The 20,948-nt window shown below is 40.2% G+C and overlaps 1 protein-coding gene across 1 annotated transcript in view; it reads left to right on the forward strand.

Moving 5' to 3' along the window:
• The window catches only part of tbc1d5 (TBC1 domain family, member 5), a 469,693-nt gene that overhangs the window by 445,972 nt on the left and 2,773 nt on the right, over positions 1-20,948 (forward strand). The window contains exon 24 of the mRNA XM_059972347.1: positions 6,221-6,397. Within this exon, the coding sequence (XP_059828330.1) occupies positions 6,221-6,397 (177 nt within the window). The remainder of the gene's footprint in view (positions 1-6,220; positions 6,398-20,948) is intronic.

Here is a 20,948-nt window from a genome sequence, read left to right on the forward strand (position 1 = left end):
TGTAGCACTGACCTGAATATCTTAGCAGTGTTTGAAGTGATGTGTTAGAACAAGGTATCAGGATTTATCAATTAATGATGCATTTCTGCACAGTTAGATGGAAGCATAGCTTAATATTAATGTGCACAGTGTTATTATAGAGCCCTAGAAATCTGTGAAGGAGCAGCTTGAGCCTTTAAAACTGAAAGGAAGCATACCCAGAAGAATGTAATTTGCTTCAACATTCATTGACCTTTGAGTGGCACCCCACATGTATAGTGTTTCAGTCGCAAGTGTGTTTATATTTAACACTGAACTATTTGCATAATATAACCATATAACAATTACAGCACAGAAACAGGCCACCTTGGCCCTTCTAATCTGTGCTGAACGCTTACTCTCACCTAGTCCCACCTACCTGCACTCAGCCTATAACCCTCCATTCCTTTCCTGTTCATATAACTATCAAATACTTAATACTTATTACTATTATAGTAATACTTATATTACTATAATACTTTATTACTGGTCTCAATAGTCTTACATAGACTCTAAATCCATAGACAAGCTTTGATAAAAACTATTTCCAGAGGCTGCACTGCTTTCTGCATTCTTTTTTGATTTCAATTGTAATATCAAAACTTTACATAAAAGACTTATGTTCCAACTTAAGGTTAATTAATCTTTTGTCAATAGCTTTAAAATTAATTTGGTTCCACTCCAGCAAGGACATTGTTGGAGCTGAGATCCTATGGTGCATTGAGAATATTTGATGATACACCTTTGCTTAACCCCTGTCTGCAGTAGTGGTCCCAGTGAATACCATCAATGCAGAATGGGAATAAATTACCACAGGCATCCAAATGTAAGGGAGGTTCACTGCAGTTTCACTCCATCACAAAGTCGTATGCTTTTTTGAGGTTGAATGAAAAAACAGTATATTCACAGAAAAGACAAAACCTTTCTGTGGTGTTGAATTCCAAGGTAAGGTGATGGCATAGCACGATGGCAACACCGCTTCTATATCAGTTCCCCATAACCCTCAATATATCTAATGATCAGCCTCAGGATTAGAAGTCCAGAGATTCACTATCATTTGGGAGAGGCAACTTCTACATACCTTAATTTTAAATGACCGGCCCCTTATTTTTTTAGCTCTGACCTCTTGTTTGTAATGGAAACATCTCGGAACCTGCCCTGTCAAGTTCTCTTTTGATCTTGTACACTTGAATAAGGTAATCCCTCATTATTCTAAACTCCAAGTACAGTCCAAATGAGATTCACTAGATTAATTCCTGGGATAACAGTGTTTCATATCAGGAGAAGCTATATAATACTCCAAATGTGGCCTCACCAACACCCCATACAACTGAAGCAAGGCAAATGTGAATCGGTCTCTCGGTTCATCTCTCTGTGGGATGGACATGATATTTCTTACACAGATTGATTTTACACACGCGTTGACTTTGTCAGTAACAAACATTAATTGACCTTTGGAAGATGATGGTGAGCTGCCTCTTGAACCAGAATAGCCTGTATGTTTTAACACAGGCCATTACTGAGGGTAGCAAGGCGTCAAATACAGTGCTTTTTTGTATATTTCTATACAGTGAAAATAATCCAGCATTTTGTGGATAATTGCAGCTCTGTGTTTATAATTGTACAGGTTTCATAATGATAGTGCTGATTGGTTCAGGTAGACAGAGTGTTAATCACAACAGATGAAATAACTCCCAATCTGTTTTAAAAATAGTGCATTTAATTCTTTAGCAAGGTCATTCTTGTTTGGCATTATGGATCAAGTTTTGTTTTGCCAATAAGAATTCCATTACTAGTAGAATGTAGTCTGAAACAGGACCGGGTCTATTTTTAAACTGAAATACTGGAAATACGCTGCGGGTCAGACAGTTTTTCTTCCCTGATGAAAGGACGTCATCCATAAATATTAACTCTGTTTCTCTGCATATATTGTCTGATCTATTGAGTATTTCCAACATCTGCTGCTTTATTTTTTAATCATGTCTTTTAAGACATTTGCTTCTGACAAATGAACATATCAAACATGCCAACCAAAGAAGCACTTAATCCTAAATCCAATTTTTAAGACAAACTTGTGAAATTGGTTGCAGTGTGTTGTATGCGTTCATTTTATGGACAAACTTTGAGAATAATCGGACTAAACCATCAAATTAAATGGAATTTAAAAAATGCTGGAAACCTTAACAGGTTAGGCAGCATTTGCGGAAAAAAACTTTTGAAGTTTCAGTTTCAGGTCCCTTCATCCAATGGAGTTATAATCTGTATGTACGTTCACAAAAGGTGCACAAACTCATCTGTAGTTAACAGTCACTCTTCTGGGGAAATAGAGCATCTTGCAATTAAATGCCAGTCACATTACCTATTCAGGGAGTTCACTGTTGTGTTTATCAATGCTGTTTACATCCCCCCTGAGTATGAACACTAAGATCACAATGGGAGATCTTTACAGTATCATCAGTTGTCTACAAAACAACATCCAGACAGTCCGTTCATAATTGCAGGAGACTTCAATCATATTAACCTGCAGAATATTTTACCCAAGCTCTACCAACGTGTCATTGTGGCCACTAGGGGAACAAACAGACTGGATCGTGTTTATACAAACAGATCCTCTTCCTGGCCTCTCTGACCACATCTCCATAATGTTAATCCCAGCATACCGACCGCTGCTGAAATCAGAGAAACCAGTCAAGAGGACCATCACTGTATGGCCTAAGAAGGCAACCTTTATGCTCCAGATCTAATTTGAATATGCTAACTAGCAGGTTTTCAAGGAGGACCCACAAACAGGGAAGACACAGACCGCGAAGAATATCTCAATTGTCATCGGCTACATCAGTAAGTGTGTAGACAACGTTGGTACCTCAAGAACTGTCATCTCACAGCCGAACCAGAAGCCCTGACTGAATGCAGAGGTGTAATCCCTACTAAAAGCCCAGGATGCTGCCCTCAAGTCTGGTGACAGACAACTCTTTGAACAGCCAGAAGAAAACCTCATCTTAGGCATCAAGAGGGCAAAGGCCACCTACACAGAAAAATATTCAGGAACACTTGTCTGATAATGATCCCCAACGTATGTGACTGGCCATGAAAAGCATTACAGACTACACAAGCAAAATACAGCATTGACTGTACCACTTCCCTCACTGATGCTCTAAACAACTTTTATGCACGCTTCAAGGCATGTACACAATGTCAGCCATGAAAACTATCTCCCTCTCAGGGGAGCAGCCACTGTCTGTAACAGCAGCAGACGTGAGAAGGATTCTTCAGAGAGTCAACCCTCAAATGGCAGCTGAGCCAGACAACATCTGAGGCCAAGTACTGGGAGTGTGCACACCAGCTCACTTCAGTCTTCATGGATATCTTCAACACTTCACTCACCCAGGCTGCTGACCCCACATGCTTCAAATCAGCCACCATCATCCCTGTACCAAAGAGCTCGACACCTTCACCTTCAGAACTAAATGACTAGCACCCAGTGACACAGGTGCCAATCATCATGCAGTGCTTTGACAGTTGATAACAGCATATATCAAACACTCCATTCCCACCAGAGTGGACACTCAACAACATGCTTACTGACAAAACTGCTCTGTAACAGATGTCATGGCATCTTTGATGCACATGGTCCTAACACACCTAGAGAAAAAGGACACATTGTCAGAATGCTGTTCCTGGATTTCAGTTCGGCATTCAACTACATTGTTGCACAGACCTTGGTGAAACTCCTACACCACTGGATGTTGGGACTTCCTAACAAACAGATCTCAGATAGTCAGGACGCACAACTACTACCCACTCCCAATCATCCCTAACACGGGTGACCTATAGACAAGCACACAAGCAACCACATCATCAGATTCACTGATGACTCAGCAGTAGTGAGGCTGGTTACTAACACAATGAGACGGCCTACAGAGAGGAGCTGGTGTCCTCTCTTGGCCATGGTGTCAAAGTGGTTGGCCAAGAAAGCTTATCAGAGCTTCTACGTTCTCAAGGTATTTGATATGTCCCCTTCGATCCTCACCAAGTTTTATTTATGCAGCATAGAAAACATCCTATCCAGATGCACCATGACTTGCCATGGCAATTGCGTGACCCTGACCTCAGGAAACTGCAGAGAGTTATGGACTCAGCTCAGCCAATCACAGAAACCATCCTCTCCTCCATACACTCAAAGTCTACACATCTCACTGCCTCAGTAAAGCAACCAGCATAATCAAAAGACCTCACCTGTTCTGGATGTTCTCCCTTCTTTCTCCTTCCATCAGGCAGAAGATACAAATATGGCTCTTTGGCACATAGTAATTCCATTACTCTCAGAAACTATGAATTCTGTGTGTAATATTCTGGGTTTCTAACATCTGCAGAATCTCTTGTGTTTATGATTTGCTGCTCCACTGCAAAGCCTCTTTGAGTTATGTCTACCCTGAAGATTTTGAAATCTTCACTGTGCAGGAGTTCACTGAGGTCCTCTTTGCTAGTATGGCGTACACAGCTACCGTCATTCAGGACCTTCACCAGATCAAACATCCCCTCTTCACATTACTCACCATCAGGGGGAGGGGGGGGTGGCGTGGGGTGATGGAAATATTATTCTGAAAATAGATCTTTGCTACTCTCCAACTCACCTATCACTTGCTAGCTTATACTCCTCTCCATTCCTCACCTACTTATTCTGGCTTCTGCCGCTTTCCTTTACAGTCTTGATGAAAAGTGTCGGCCAGAAACATCAACTGTTTATTCCCCTCAGATGCTGTCTGACCTGCTGAATTCCTCTAGCATTTTCTGTGTGTCGCTTTTAGTGTTATCACCCTTCGCCAACTGTCTCCACCTTCACAATCACTCTTCATCTCATTCCATCTGTCTCTTTTTTTTCCTTCTTTTAGCTCTCTTTTTGTCTGCCTCCATCTAGCTACCACTGTCACCTGACTACACACCACATCCCATCCCCTACCTGGGACTAGCTGCCCGTCATCTTACAGCTGTGCTCAGTCAACCAGTCACCTTGGACCTCTGTCTCACTACTCCCCTTCACTTTATACTGTCCATGTTCAAAGGTCCAATTTACTATCAGAGAAATGTATACAATATACATCCTGAAATGCTTTTTCTTCACAAACATCATAAAAACAGAGAAGTGCCTCAAACATAAGAACTCCAAAGTCCCCCCCCCAGCTTCCCCCCCCCCCCGTGTGTAAGCAGCGGCAAGCAACAATCCCCCCTCCCCCCAGCAAAAACAAAAAGCGCACCCGCTACCGAGCACAAGCGTGAGCTAGGCGATAGCAAAGACACAGACCTTGTAGTTGCCCCAAAGACTATCGCATTTCATCCGGCATTCAGCAACCCACAGGCTCTCTCTCGCTCTCCTCCCTCCCTAATAGGAGAGAGGGAGGTGTCACCCATTTTCACAGCGAGCAGGCACATAACAACAACCCGCTGGTTTACGATGTTAAAAAGTCCATTTTGTTGCTTTTTATGTGCTCTGTGCCCGAAGATCGCAAACAACTCGGGTCTTCTAGCTCACAGCAAAAGATGTTCCGACTTCTCCGATGACACACGAGTCTCCTGCCTTGACTCTGACCCTCGATCTGCCCGTCCCCAGAGCCCTGAGATCTGAGATCTTAGGCTTTCGAATACGAGGCTGACTCTCAGGCCGAACAACAATGGCCGGTCCTGAAACCCCAAAAACAGGTCCCATTCCCACAAAGAATTGAAGTCTGCATGTAACTCCAGATCAGGGTCTTCAAAAGAACCCTGAAAGGAAAAAATAAAGATATTAAAGATGGAAATAGAGCTGTAGACCACTCTTAGCCTGGGCTCTACCCTTTGACCTGTTTGGCATGAATGATCACACCTAGAGCTGAAGCATAATGCCTGACTCCAGCTAACATAGCTCTCCAGGTCTTTGAGGTTGTGGTCCTCAAAGGTGTGTCACCTATACACAGTGAAGGAATTACCACTTTGTCAGTTCTGGAAGTATTTATGCTGTAATGATATTAACAGTCTTTTGTCCTCTTATTGCAAAAGGAAATCCAGAATCTCCATTTGTTCTGTTTTAAATGAATGGTTGTAAACTACTTTGTTATGTGAACAACAATCTTGAAAGTAAATGCTATCTTTTTGAAAACAGTCTTCTTTTGCAACTGTTGAAAGCTCTAGAAACTAATCATTGTCTTCACTCTCTTCTACACAACAGATTAAAGACATTCTGAAAGGCTCCCTGCGTTTCAACCAAAGTCAGCTGGAGGCTGAAGAAAATGAAGAGATTACAATCGCTGATAATCATTATTGTTCCAATAATCGAGCAGAGGGTGAGAGTATAAAGTTGCCACAAACTGACAGGGAGATGCAGGCAACAGTGAAAACTGAAGAGGTAAAGCCTTTCAAATACAACTTAGCTAAAAAGGTGAAATCATGAAAAGGTACCATACATTGATATCAAGATAAATTCAATTCTGTATTTCAACTGTAAGTAATATACCTTATTTTAAGGTAATATGTTTAATAATATTTCCTAAATATTTATGGTTTAATATGTTTACAGTGACATTTCTCAGTGCAAAATGTGCTTTAATGGCTTTGTAATTTTTTTTAGATAAATGGAGTATGTTGGATTCTGACGAAGTATAATGATTGTTGTTTGTATGTGAAACACATTGCGATCTAGATTTCCATTAAGGTAAAGCCAGTCAATGGCATTAATCTTAATGAAAATTTTTAAATGGTACCTTGCAGGATTTGCAAAGTCAGAACTTACTAGCTGTCATATAAATATATGATTCAATCTATGACTAAGAAATGACTACTACTTTGAATTATTGAAGATGAACGACTAAATTTATATTCATGATCATGACTTTTCTGAAATCCTTAACAATCATTGCTTTGCTGAGTTTCTAATATATTGAAGACATATTGTACAACTATTTTTTCCCTTACTCTTTCTGATTTTTACTTTAACTGGTAATGAAATGAATGAAAACACTTCTTACTCTTAAGTATTATCACTGAAGAGCCCAAAACATTCTTGATCACTTTTCTAAGTCTTTTGGAAGGATAAATAAGCAGGAATTTCATTAATTCATTAGAAATTCATAATACACACACAGTCAATATGGTTTAATGAAAGGAAAATAATGTTTGATGAGTTAATTCCAATTATTTGAGATACAAGTGAAATTGTTGATGTGGTACATTTCTATTTTGAAAAAACATTCAATAGTGTCAGATGGAAGAAAACCTGAGGGTAAAAAGGAGAGAATAGGTCCACTTAAGGATCAAGATGGGCGTGTTTAAAGTAAGTTTGTTATTAAAGTGCATATATGTCACCATATACAACCCTAAGATTCATTTTCTTGTGGGCATATGCAATAAACCAAAGAAACATAATACAATCAATGGAAGACTGCACCCAAAAGGACGGACTAACAACCAGTATGTAAAAGATAAAAATAAGTGAACCAAAGGAAATGAGTACAATTTTTCATGAATTTTTCTCTTCAGGTTTTACTGTGGAGAAAACAATGGAAGCTAAAGAAATGGGGGAAATGAGTGGTGTTGTCTTGGACCACATACAAATTAGAAGAGAGGAGGTATTGGAGGCATTAAAGTGGATAAGTCCCCAGAGCCTGACCTGGTACATTCTCAAACTTTGAAGGAAGCTAGAAAAGTAATTGTGATGGTCCTTGCAGAGATTTTTGCTCTGACCGCACTTGAGGTACTGGAGGGCTGAAAGGTGGCTATTTATTTATTGACGTACAGTGCAGAGTAAGCCATTCGAGTTGTACCACCAATAATTTAATCCTAGCCTAATCATGGGGCAATTTACAATGACCAATTAACCTACCAACTGGTACACCTTTGGAATGTAGAAGGAAGCTGGAGCACCCGAAGGAAATCCATGCGGTCACAAGGAGAACGTACAAACTCCTTACAGGCAGCGACAGGAGTTGAACACGGATCACTGCCCCATACCATTGTTTAAAAGGGGTAGCAAAACCAAGCCAGGAAATTATAGGCTAGTGAGTCTAGTGGTTGGTAAGTCACTGAAGTTAATTTGTGGGACAGAATCTACCAACATTTGGAGAGACAAAGTCTGGTGTAGGACAGTCAGCATAGCTTTGTGCATGGAACGTTAACTCTGAAAAATAAGTTCTTTGCGGGGGTAACCAAGAGAGTAAATGACAATAGGGCAGTAGATTTTATTGATTTGGACTTCAGCAAAGCATTTAGCAAGGTCCCTGTGGCAGTCTAGTTTGAAAGGTTACATTGAATGGGATTCAGGGGAAATAGCAAATTGGATTCATAATTGGCTCAGTTGTAGCAAGAGAAGGTGATAGTTGAGGGCTGTTTCTTGGATTGGAGGACAGTGTCTAGTGGGGTGACACAGGGCTTAGTGCTAGGACCTTTGTTGTTTGTACTTTATATAAGTGATTTGGATGTAAATGTACAGTGCACTCTTTGTAAGTGTGGATAATACGAAAGTAGGTAGTTCTGTAGATAGCGTAGAAGGTTATGAAAATTTATAGGGACATCTTGATCAACTGTGTATGTGGGCTGAGGATTGGCAAACAGTTTTCAATCTGGATAAATATGAGGTGTTGCAGTTTTGAAAATCAAACCAAGATAGGATACTTACAGTGCAATCACCTGAGGGCCCTGGGGAGTGTTGTGAAGCAGAGGAACTTAATAGTGCAAGAGAACAGGGTGCAAGATCACAGATAACAGGGTGGTGAAGAAGGCATTTAGCCTGCTGGCTTTCATCAGTCAGGGTACTGACCATAGGAGTTAGGAAGTTATGTTGCTGTTATACAAGTCATTGGGGAGGCCCCATTTGGCCTACCTTGTATAGTTTTGGTCGCCCTGTAATAGAAAAGATGTTACTAAACTAGAAAGAGAGCAAATGAAATTTACCAGGATGTTGTTTGGTCTTGGGGCCTGAGTTAAATAGGTTAAATAGACTAGGACTTGATTCCCTAGTACAGACGAGACTGATGGGTGACCCAGTAGAGCTATATAGGATGAAAGCAAAGATTTTATCCCAGGGAGCTGTTGTAAAACAAGAGGACATAGGTGAGGTGTAGAATCAGTGATGAAAAATTTTTAAAAGGACATCGGGGACAGCTTCTTTTCGCAATTTGAAATGAGCTGCAGGAAATAGTGGTTGAGACAGGCACATTAGTAGCATTTAAAAGACATCTAGATAAGCACGTGTATAAGCGAGATTTAGAGGGCCATGGGCCAAACACAAACAAGCAGATGGGATTTGCTGAGCAGCACAGTCAGTGTGGACATCTGTTTCCATGCTGTATGGCTGTTTCCTCAGGGCAGTTGTGGCAATTTATTAGCATAAATAGAGAATGGCTAACTAACAGAAAATAGAGAATCAAGATAAATAAATCACTTTCAGGCTACCAAACTGTGACTAGGAGGATGTTACGCAGACCTATGCCGGGGTCTTACTTAAAATCCATGTTAATAACATAATTGGAGAGAGGTAGGGAATCAGAAACAAATTTGTTGATGTAAAGATAGGTCTGAAAATTTATCGTTTATTTATTTATTGAGATGCAGTGTGGTATAGGTTCTTCCAGCCCTTTGAGTCGCACTGCCCAGCAACCCACAATTTAACTGTAGACTAATCATGGGACAACTTACATTGACCAATTAACCTACCAACCTACCATCTTTGGACTGTGGGAAGAAACAGGAGTACCTGGAGGAAACCCACGCGGTCCTGGGGAGATCATACAAACTCCTTACAGCTAGCCCCAGGAATTGACCTGGGTTGCTAGTACTGTAAAGCACTACTGTGTTCCCCCTTTCTTTATAATACGAAATGCAGGTTATGCTATGGTCTTCAAGAGGGAATATACAGTAAAGAAGTATTTGTAAGGCAACAGATAAATGGGCGGTTTGTGGAACTAGCCAGCCAGCACAGACATGAAGTGATTGACCACCTCTGGTGCTCCACTAGTCAATAATGAGAAAGAAAATCACAGGGCGTATACTCTTGTTGAAAAAAAGGGTACAGGGATAAACCAATCAGAAACAGACCAGACCGTTTAACATCTTCGTGGGAAAATTAGTAGTTATTTGGACAAGTGTAGACTTATTAGATAAAACCAGCATGTTAAGAGCAAATCAGCTTGTTTAGTGTTTCGGTGAAGTACAATTTATGAGAGAAGTGCAATTGATAGTGGCATATACAGACTTGTAAAATAGCACTTGATGTGTTACATAATATGCGTGAAATCACACTGAATAAAAGGAGCAATTGCAGTATGGATAGAAGACTGGAGTTGGAAGCATAGAATAGTAGTGAAAGTTGGAGCAAAATACTACAGATAGTAGAAATCCAAAAACAAGCAGAATGCAGGAAGTGCTCGTCAGGCCAAACAAAATACCTAAGAGGGGCTGGGGACTCAATTGATATGTTGGGTCAAGGACTGAATAGGTGAGAAGATGAGCATGTTTAAATTTATAGATAGAGGGTGAAGAGAACATATGGAAAGTCTATGACCAACACTATCAAGGTAATAATTACTTTAAAAGTCAGCAGTTTGAACAAAATTCAAATTGAAAGGTACAGCAAGCACTTAATTTTCATGGGTATCCAGAAACCTGATGTGAATGCTGAAAATATTTCTATGTAGGAAAGGAAATCAAAAAAGTAGAAAATGTACGATGAGTTGGTTAATTGTAATAATGTGACACTTTATTTTACCTTAGTATTTTAATAATACTAGCATTTGGGTCCCTGATGGTGGAAAGGTAAGAAGCAAAAGGACATATATTTTATCTCCTCTAGTTGTACAGGAAAGAGCCATGAGATAAGAAGTAGTGGAAGGAGATACAGTTGTGGACCAGGGGGGTATTAGTATGGAAATGATCTCTTTTGAATGCAGAAATGAGAGGGGAGGGGAAAACTTATCTGATAACTAAAATTATGGAGAATAGTTCACCTAACATGGAGGCTGGTGGGGTGGAGGCAAAGGTGAGAACGAGGAGAGCCACAGCCATATTTGTACTGTGAGAAAAGGGGAATTAGAGGAGACAGTGTTGAGAGCCCTGTCACTAATGGGAGCAGGAAAGCCACAATGGGGAAAAAAGGAAGAAATTTTAAATGCACCGATGTGGAAAGTTTCAACTACAGAGCAGATTCCATGAAGAAACAGAAAATGAAAGCAATGTGGGAGTAGACATAATTGAGATGTCAGAGTCAGTCACCTTCCAAATATCGGTAATTATCTCTGATACGGAGATAGAGCTATCAAGATATCTTTGTAGAAATACTAAAAGGCTGCTTAGACGTTTGAACCTCTCTGATCAAAACTAACACTGAGGAATTTGTTTTTAAATCTTTAAACAATAGTTCTAACATCATTGATATAATTATTTTTATTTATAATATTATTGTAACAAAATATTCAGAAAGCGATCAAATACACCCTATCCCATTATATGCTGGGGATATGTTCCTCGCAGTAGATGCATAATGTGAATAATTATTTAAATGGAGAAAATAGGGATGCGTTCCAGATGGCTTCCTAAATATGTTTTATCTGTAATTTATTCACATTTTCATACCAATACGACACAAAAGCAGCACCACAAGGCACCATTCGTATTATATTTCATCAATTTAAGGTAATATTCAATATAATAAATCATAGAAACATACTAGGGTGTATAGTACTCACCAACAATGGCAGGTGTGTTTGCTTCGGGTGGTGATTGGTTGTTGTGGTGTAAGGCAGCTTTACATGGATAAGGTGTTCATCGAGCACAGCAAGGGGTGAAGGAAGACTCACAGAATGGCAGCAGGAGATGACACCGGTTTGAAGAAAGTAGTGAGGGTTGTTTGCTTGGCAGCATTTTGTTTTTCAGCATAAATTTGCTTGTAGGGAAGAAAGGTTGACGGCAGGGAATGCTGACTCCGTTCTAAACTTGGGTCTGTGTCCATCGCCATTTGCGCCAAGTGTTCCAACTTCCACCATTCCCTCACCGTTGGTAAACTCACAGGATTTTCAAAATCATCTGTTGCTTGCAGCATCTGAGAGATGTTTGCTGTAAAAAAAAATACGCCTTGAATGTGGAATCAGACCTTGGTTGAATCAGCGACGTTATGTTAGGCGGCAGGAAATGCACTGTTATATTATGATGAATACTGCCCAAGTGTTTAGGATGGGCTGGCACATTGTCAAGCAACAAAAGAACTTTACAGGCAAGATTCTGTTCCCGGCAGTAGCGTCCCAGAACTGTGTTACCTTCAGCTGATGCAGCACTGTTTATAATTTCCAATTTCTTTTCAAGTGTTAAAGCGGTTCTCTGCCGCTCGGCTGATGGCCCAGAACATGACATCGGACGGTTAGAAGGCATAGTTAAATATTTCAAGCACAAAATCACTACACTGTAGGTAAAACCAACAAAAGTTTAAAAGTGCAAGATCGCACATCACACCTTACCAAAACCAATGCGAGACTGACGGAAGTGATACTGTGAGGCATGCATATGTGACTTGTATTGGCAGGAAAGCAGTGCTCCTCGCATAACTGTGAGTTTTGGATGCATATAAGGAGATGTTGGTAGAAATAGGTTCCTCACATAACTGTGTATCCGCATAGTCTGAAGACATATATAACGAGGATAGGGTGTATACAGTGCCTATAAAAAGTATCACCCCCTTGCAAGTTTTCACTGTTTATTGTTTTACAACATTGAATCACAGTGGACTTAATTTGGCTTTTTTTTATACTGAAAAAGACTCTCTCTTGTCAAAGTGAAAATAGATCTCTACAAAGTGATTAAATTAATTACAAATATAAAACAAAATAATTGATTGCTTAAGTATTCAGCCCCTTCAAGTCAGTATTTAGTAGATGTGCCTTTGGCAGCAATTACAGTATTGAGTCAGTGTGGATAGGTCTCTATCAGCTGTGCACATCTGGGCACTGCAAATTTTCCCCATTCTTCTTTACAAAATTGCTCAAGCTCTGACAGATTGCATGGGGATCGTGAGTGAAAAAGCCCTTTTCAAGTCCAGCCACAAATTCACAATTGGATTGAGGTTTGGACTTTGACTTGGCCACTCCAGGATACTTATTGTCTTTTTTAAGCCATTCCTGTGTAGCTTGGGCTTTATGCTTAGGGTCATTGTCATGCTGGAAAACAAATCTTTTCCTGAGTCACAGTCCTCTTGCAGACTGCATTAAGTTTTCTTCCAGAATTGCCCTGTATTTTGCTGCATTCATTTTACTCTGTACCTTCACAAGCCTTATAGTGCCTGCTGCAGTGAAGCATCCCCACAGCATGATGCAGCCATCACCATACTTCACAGTATGGATGGGGTGTTTTTGATGATGCACAGTGTTTGGCTTATGCCAAACATATCATTTAGTCTGATGGCCAAAAAGCTCAATTTTGGTTTCATTAAACCATAGAACTTTCTTTCCAGTTGACTCCCGAGTTTCCCACATGCCTTCTGGCAAACTCTAGCTGAGAGTACATGTGAGGTTTTTTTTCCAACAGAGGCTTTCTCTTTGTCACTCTTCCATAAAGCTGCGACTGGTGAAGCACCCGGACAACAGTTGTTATATGCATAGTCTCTCCCATCTCAGCCACTGAAGCATGTAACCCCTCCAGCGTTGTCATCGGTTTCTTAGTGACCTTCTCACTAGTCCCTTTCTTGTATGGTCATTCAGGTTTTGAGGACCGCCTGCTCTAAGCAGATTTACAGCTGGGCCATATTTTTTCCATTTCTTGATGATTGACTTACCTGTACACCAAGGGATATTCAGTGACTTGGAAATTTTCTTGGATCCGTCTCCTGACTTGTGCTTTTCAATAACCTTTTTGCAGAGTTTCTTGGGGTGTTCTTTTGTCTTCATGGTGTAGTTTTTTGCTAGGATACTGACTCACCAGCAGTTGAACCTTTCAGATACAGGTGCATTTTTACTACAATCAATTAAAACACTTTGACTGCACACAGGTTCCCAAAAATAGATCTCAATTTAACTAATTATGTGACTTCTAAAACCAATTGGCCACACCAGTGATGATTTGGTGTGTCATATTAAAGGAGGGGAGGTGTATATTTATGCAATCAAATACTTAATGTTTTATACTTATAATTAATTTAGTTCACTTTGACATAAAAGAATCTTTTCCTGTTGATCAGTGTCAAAAAAGCCAAATTAAATCCACTGTGATTCAATGTTGTAAAACATGAAAACTTCCAAGGAGGTGAATATATTTTACCGGCACTGTAAATAAACAGAATTAACATTGAAAATACAAAAATAATCCATTTTGATCTAAATTAGAGGACAATTGCCCTTCAAAAATTAAAAATATGTGCAGATGATGAAAATCTGAAACAAAAGTAGGAAATCCTGAAAACAGTTGGCAGGCCAGGTGACAGCTACTGTGAGAGCAACAGAGGCATGTTCTGTATAATACAGATCAGCTCCAACATATTTTCCTCTCTCTTCTATTAACACCTCATCTAGACAAATCAATTCCATTAGCAAATTTTCAGTGCTGTCTCTCACCCAGCACTGCTTGGTCTTCACCTCTCTCCAACTTAAATTGTGACTGTTTCTTAATCTTTCTACATCAAACAAAGTGTCAATGACCTGAAACTTTATCCATTTCTGTCTCCACAATGCTCCCAGATCTGCTGAGCATTTCTAAGATTTCACTATTTTTCCTTTCACATCTCTTGAATACTTCAATAGTCTTACAATATCCCCTGTAAAAGGGAACCTTTTAGAAAGAGCAAGTGATGATCATATCCTTTCCTGAACAAAAACAAGAGTAAAGAACCCAAAGCCAACAAATAGAATACATTAACTTTTCTACACTATACAGTCGGCCCTCCTTATCCGCGGGGGATTGGTTCCGAGATCCCCTGCGGATACCAAAAATTATGGATGCTCAAGTCTCCTATTTAACCTGAATCAGTGCGGTGGTCTTTAGGATGCAGTGGAACCCCGGACTTTATTTAACATGTTCAGAGCGGTGGGCATTAGGACCCGGTGTAGCTCTGAATCCGTGATGTTTCTGTTCATGGAAATGATCATGATTGAAAATAAGGTGGAAGTAATAAAGTGATCGGAAAGAGGTGAAACGCATCGGTCATTGGAAAAGCATTAAGCTACAGTCGGTCAACGATCGGAACAATTTTAATGGAGCATGTGTAAGGCCCTGCCCCGATGAAAGCTACAATTATTACTAAGCAACACCGTGGTTTAATTATTGAAATACGTATGTTTCTTAAGTGTTTTATATGAATAGGAAGGTAAAATATGTACTATATACTAAGAAAAACATTTGACTAACTGACACTAAATAATACCGGATGTACCTGTTCGGACTTCAAATCCAACTTAAAGACGAACTCAGAAATGGAACTTGTTCGTAACCCAGGGACTGCCTGTACTTCTAAGTCATTTCTAGATTACTTATAATACCTAATACAATGTAAATGCTATGTAAATACTTGTTATACTGTATTGTTTAGAGAATAATGACAAGAAAAATTAGTCTGTACATGCTCAAACAACGAGTGCTGGAGAGACAACTTCCGGGTTTTCTCGATCCATGGTTGGTTGAATCCGCGGATAAGGAGGGCCGACTGTACAATTTAGCAACTCCATCCAGCATGCTGATTCTTTCCTGCTCTTGGTCACTTGAGTTTCTCTTCCATTTCCCCTTAACTACAAGCTCCCATGTGAGCTACCTCCAGTTAACTTGGGGCCGTAGCCATCAAGCTGAGTATGATTTACTCATTTCTGTTGTTCCAAAGTTTCGTCATACTCACCATTTCGGGGAACCTTAGAAAAAAGTCACAGCTTTTGTAGGGTCTGATATAACTGACAACATTCCAGGACTGAAACCGCACCTCTAGTCTTAATTATCTGATGATTCACAATCCTGCAGTTTGTACAAAATCCTGAATTCCCCACTAAGCCGCAGCTGATTGTCAGTGGCTTTCATTAACTAATACATACAATATATCAAGGTATCCCATTCTGATCTACAGATCTTTTCACTGCCTTCCATGTTCTTAACCCTACACTCATTTTGGCTTCATAACCATCTTACTTCCTTTAGTGCTGTAATTCTGACCTAGGGTGAAACCACTGCATGTTCCAATAGCCGTCCAAATGTATCTTCTGTTGATCCTAAAACTGTCAAAAGCCCACAGCATCCACTTCATGATTCTTTATCAGAAAATTACTTTTATCCTTTGTGTCCATGCTGAAAATAAAGCACCCATATAAGTATACTATTTCCCTTTTATTCTCCTTACTTTCCTAATTACTACCCTAGTTTCTAACATACACCTACAAACTAGGAGTAAATTACAGTGGTCAACTAACTGAACAATCTGCACACCTTTTGAATATTGAACAAAATCTGAGTGCTTGAAGGAAAGCACAATGTTATATTGAAAATGTGTGAACCCCACTCAGGCTGTACACAGGCCTGAGCACAGATGGCTGTTGCTGTGAGGCAGCAGATCCCTGCGGTGCTCATTTGGTTTAAATGTTCTGCTGTCCTTATGAACAAAACAGATTTTCATACAATGAATAGAATAATTGACTCCTGAGGATGTTAGTGGGGAAATGAGAAATGGATAGGTTAGAGGGAAACTAGCCTGAACCCCCAAGGATAGGTTGGTGACTGGCAGGAGAATCGGAGCAATGGTTCTGTGCTTCCAAGAGATTAAGATACAAGGAGGTAAATGGGTCGTCATGGTTCCTCTGAGAGCTGGCACCAACTCATTGTGCTGATGGCTATATGGAAAAACGAAATAAGTTAAAGTAAATCATAAAAGCCAGTTGTCGTCCCACTTTTTACAATACACTGTTACTCATGTCCATGCTGTACAGATCAGCCAACTGGGCCAACTTTACTTTCCTATGAGTGAGAAAGAGGTTCACTGATTTTCTTGCCTACTCATAAATGGACCTGCATGAGTTGTAGATGTAGATGGGCCCTTGTTGAGGTTTTCCTATGAATGCTTGTTTGCAGCATTTTGATACAAAATGGATTCACGTCTAATCGTACAAAAAATACAAGAGTCTACCAAAATTGTATTGACAAATTACAGATTATTCTACCATCAGTGTTTCTGCCAAGGTAAAATTTGTGAAATCACAGTTGCCAAGGCATGCTGCAAACTTGGCACAGGGAGACAGCAGAGTGATTGGACATGGCAAGTGCCTTGTCTCAGAGATGCATCTGTGACTTTGGACTACTGCCCTTTACTCTGCACCAGCACATTCCCGGCCAAACAGATAAAGAGAGTTGTTAGTACTTTATTAGAAACTGTACTTCTAATACAGAACTAACAGCTATCCTTGTAATGAACATGAACATAACTTTGCAGCAGGTGTTTAACCTTATCCATAAATTATGCACATATGTGACTATCAGAAGTTTAGCAACAATGCATTACTAAGTTAATTTTCATTTGAAATCCATATTACTGTACTGCTGTACATAATTAACAAATTATAAATTGTACCTCAGGGGTACAAATTAATTATTTTCCATGTTAATGGAACAGAGATATCATTCGAGTCAAAGGGAACTGTGGAGCTGAACAAGGATAAAATGCTGCATGATGATTCTGGCCAAATGGTTTCACCTTCCATTATCAGGGTCAGAATCACTGGCATGTAGTGTGGAATATGTTGTTTGTGGCAGCAATACATAATAGAAATACTAAATTACAATAAGAAATGTATTTTTAAATTAAAATAAAAAGGAATACAAAAAGAGAGCAAAAAAGAAAAAAAATTGTGAGGTAGTGTACATGGGTTCATTGTCCATTGAGAAATCTGATGGCAGTGGGGAAGAAGCTGTTCCTGAAATGTTGAGTGTGTCTTCAAGCTCCTGTACCACCTCCTTGATGGTAGCAATGAGAAGAGCATGTCCTGGGTGATGGGGTTCTTAATGATAGATTGTACCTTTTTGAGGCATCACCTTTTGAAGATATTCTTGATGCTCAGGAGGATAGTGCCCATGATGGAACTGGTTGAGTTTGTATAATTCTGCAGCTTTTTCCAATCCTGTGCAGTGGCCACTCCATACCAAACAGTGATGTAACCAGTTAGAATGCTCTCCACAGTACATCTGTAGAAATTTATGAGAGTTTATGGTGGCATCCCTGGTCTCCTCAAACTCCTAATGAAATGTATCTGCTCTTCTGCCTTCTTAGTAATTGCATCAATATGTTGAGCCAAGGATAGACAGTCAAAAGATGTTGACACCAAGGAACTTGAAACTGCTTACCCTTTCCACTGCTGACCCCTCGAAGAAAACTGGTGTGGGGTTCCTTGACTTAACCATCCTGAAGACTACAATTAATTCCTTGCTCTTACCAACACTGAGTGTAAAGTTGTTGTTTCAACATCACTCATCCAATAGATTTATCTCATTCCTGTATGCCTCCTCATCACCATCTGAAATTGTATCAACAATACCTGTGTCATCAGTAAATTTATAGGTGGCATTTGAGCTGTGCCCAGCCGCACAGTTTGGACGATTAGAGAATACAGCAGTGGGCTAAGCACACATCCTTGAGGTGCACCATAGTTGATTGCCAGCAAGGAGGAGATGTTTCTTCCAATCTGCACTCCCTTTGGTCTCTCGATGAGGAAGTGAAGGATCCATTGCAGAAAGATGTACAGAGGTTGAGGTTTTGGTGTTTGTTGTTTAGTACTAAGGATATGATGGTGTTGAACATTGAGCTATAATCAATAAAGGGCAGCCTGGCATAGGTTCTGCTGTTGTCCAGGTGATCCAAAACTAAGTGGAAGCCAGAGAGATTGCATCCACTGTTGTCCTATTGAGCTGGTAGGCAAATTGCAGTGGGGCCATGTCCTTGCTTAGGCAGGTGTTAATTCTGGCCATGACCAACCTCTCAAAGCATTTCATCACAGTAGATGTGAGTGCAAATGGGCATAGTCATTGAGGCAGCTCACCCTTCTCTTTTCAGGCTCTTGTATGATTGTCACCCCGTTGAAGCGGGGGGATCCTCCAACTGCAACAGTGATGGATTAAACACTCCCACCAGTTGGTTGGCACAGTGCACTACTGGGTACACCAGCAGGGCCTGACACCCCACGATGGTTCACCCTCTTGAAAGACGTTCTGACGTCGACCTCCAAGGCAGAAATCACAGAATCACTAGAAGCTGCAGGACTTGCTCAGGTGTAGTTTAACTCCTGCTTTCAAAGCGAACTTAAAAGGTATTTAACTCATCTGGGAGTGAAGCCTCACAGCCATTCATGATGTTAAATTTCACCTTCTAGGAAGTAATGACCTGCAAACCCTGCTAGAGATGACATGCACCTGATTCAGTCTCTTAAATTAGAATTGCTTTTTCACTCTCAAAATAGCCTTCGAAAGGTCATACCTGAATCTCTTTTATAGTTCTGAATCACAGATCCAGTCCTTAGCAGATTCCAAATCTCAAGCTCAACCACAAGTGTATCTATGTTAGGCTGCACCAGTCCAGTTTTTCCAGTGTGATCTTAAACTTACAGATCAAATACAAAGGTCTGTTACCATTCTCTCAGAATCTGTTTCTTCCCATTGCTATCAGTGAGACTGCTTTACTTAGGAACAGAAACAAAGAACAGGATAGCACAGGAACAGGGCCTTCACCTCATGCTGTCTGTGCTGACTATTATTCCCATCTGCCTGCACATGGTCCATATCCCTATTTCCTGCTTGCTACCTGTCTAACTGCCACTCTCATATCTGCTTCTACCTCCTCTAGTGGCAGTGCAGTGCAAGCACCTATCAGTCTCATAAAGAAAAACTTGTCTTGCAAATCTCCTTTAAACTTTCTACTCTCATCTTAAATCTCTGCTCTAGTATTTGACATTTTTACCCTTGGGGAGAAAGGCTATCTACCCTAACTATATTTTTCATTTTTATACATTTTTCTCAAGTCGCCCTTCAACCTCTAACACTGCAGACAAAACAATCCAAGCTTGTCCAAGCTCTCCTTATAGCTATTGCTTTCCAATCCAAGCAGCGTCCTCACCAAAACATCCATCCTTCCTATACCATCGTGACCAGAACTGCATACAATACTCCAAGTGTAACTTAACCAAAATTTTACAGAACTGCAACATGACATGCCAGTTTGTACACCGAACACCCCAACCACCTTATCCTCTTGTGTTGCCCCTTTCCGAGAGTTTGCACCAAAGCATCATTACTTCTGTGGATCCTGCTATTTACTGTATACTTTCCTCTTGCAGGACTAGAGAAATCTCCTCCTCATTTTTTTTCTCCAGTCCTGCCAAAGGGTCTCGGCCCGAAACGTCGACTGTACTTTTTTCCATAGATGTTGCCTGGCCTGCTGAGTTCCTCCAGCATTTTGTGTGTGTTGTTCAGTCCCTGTCAAATGGTTCATTAAAGTGTATTGAGCCAACATCCTCTCCCCTCATCAATCATTGTTGTAATTTCCTCAAAAACTCAATTACATTTTTGAGACAGGATGCCCCCTGCACAAAGGCATGCCTAATTAATCCATACTTTTCCAAAATGCATGTAAATCCTGACTCAAGAACCTTCATCAATAATTTCCCTACCATTGATGTACTTGCAGCAAATTAAAGATGGTAGGGGTTCAATGGACAGATTTTGCAGACAGAGAGATGCAAAATCAACAGAAATCTGTGTAGCCCATTGTGTATCGGTGGAATCCACCTGAGCAGTGGGAACGCACACAACAACTGATGTAATCCAGTACCAGCAGGTTATTTCAGAAGCACTGGCATCTGGAAGGTAGTACTGTTAAATTCCTATTTTCTTATTAAATGAAATCCTCCAATTAACTGATTAAGATTCAACAGGAGTACAAATCTTACAACAGCTAAACGTAAAACTTGACA

The sequence above is a fragment of the Hypanus sabinus genome, chromosome 6 (genome assembly GCF_030144855.1).
Source record: "Hypanus sabinus isolate sHypSab1 chromosome 6, sHypSab1.hap1, whole genome shotgun sequence".
NCBI lineage: Eukaryota > Metazoa > Chordata > Chondrichthyes > Myliobatiformes > Dasyatidae > Hypanus > Hypanus sabinus.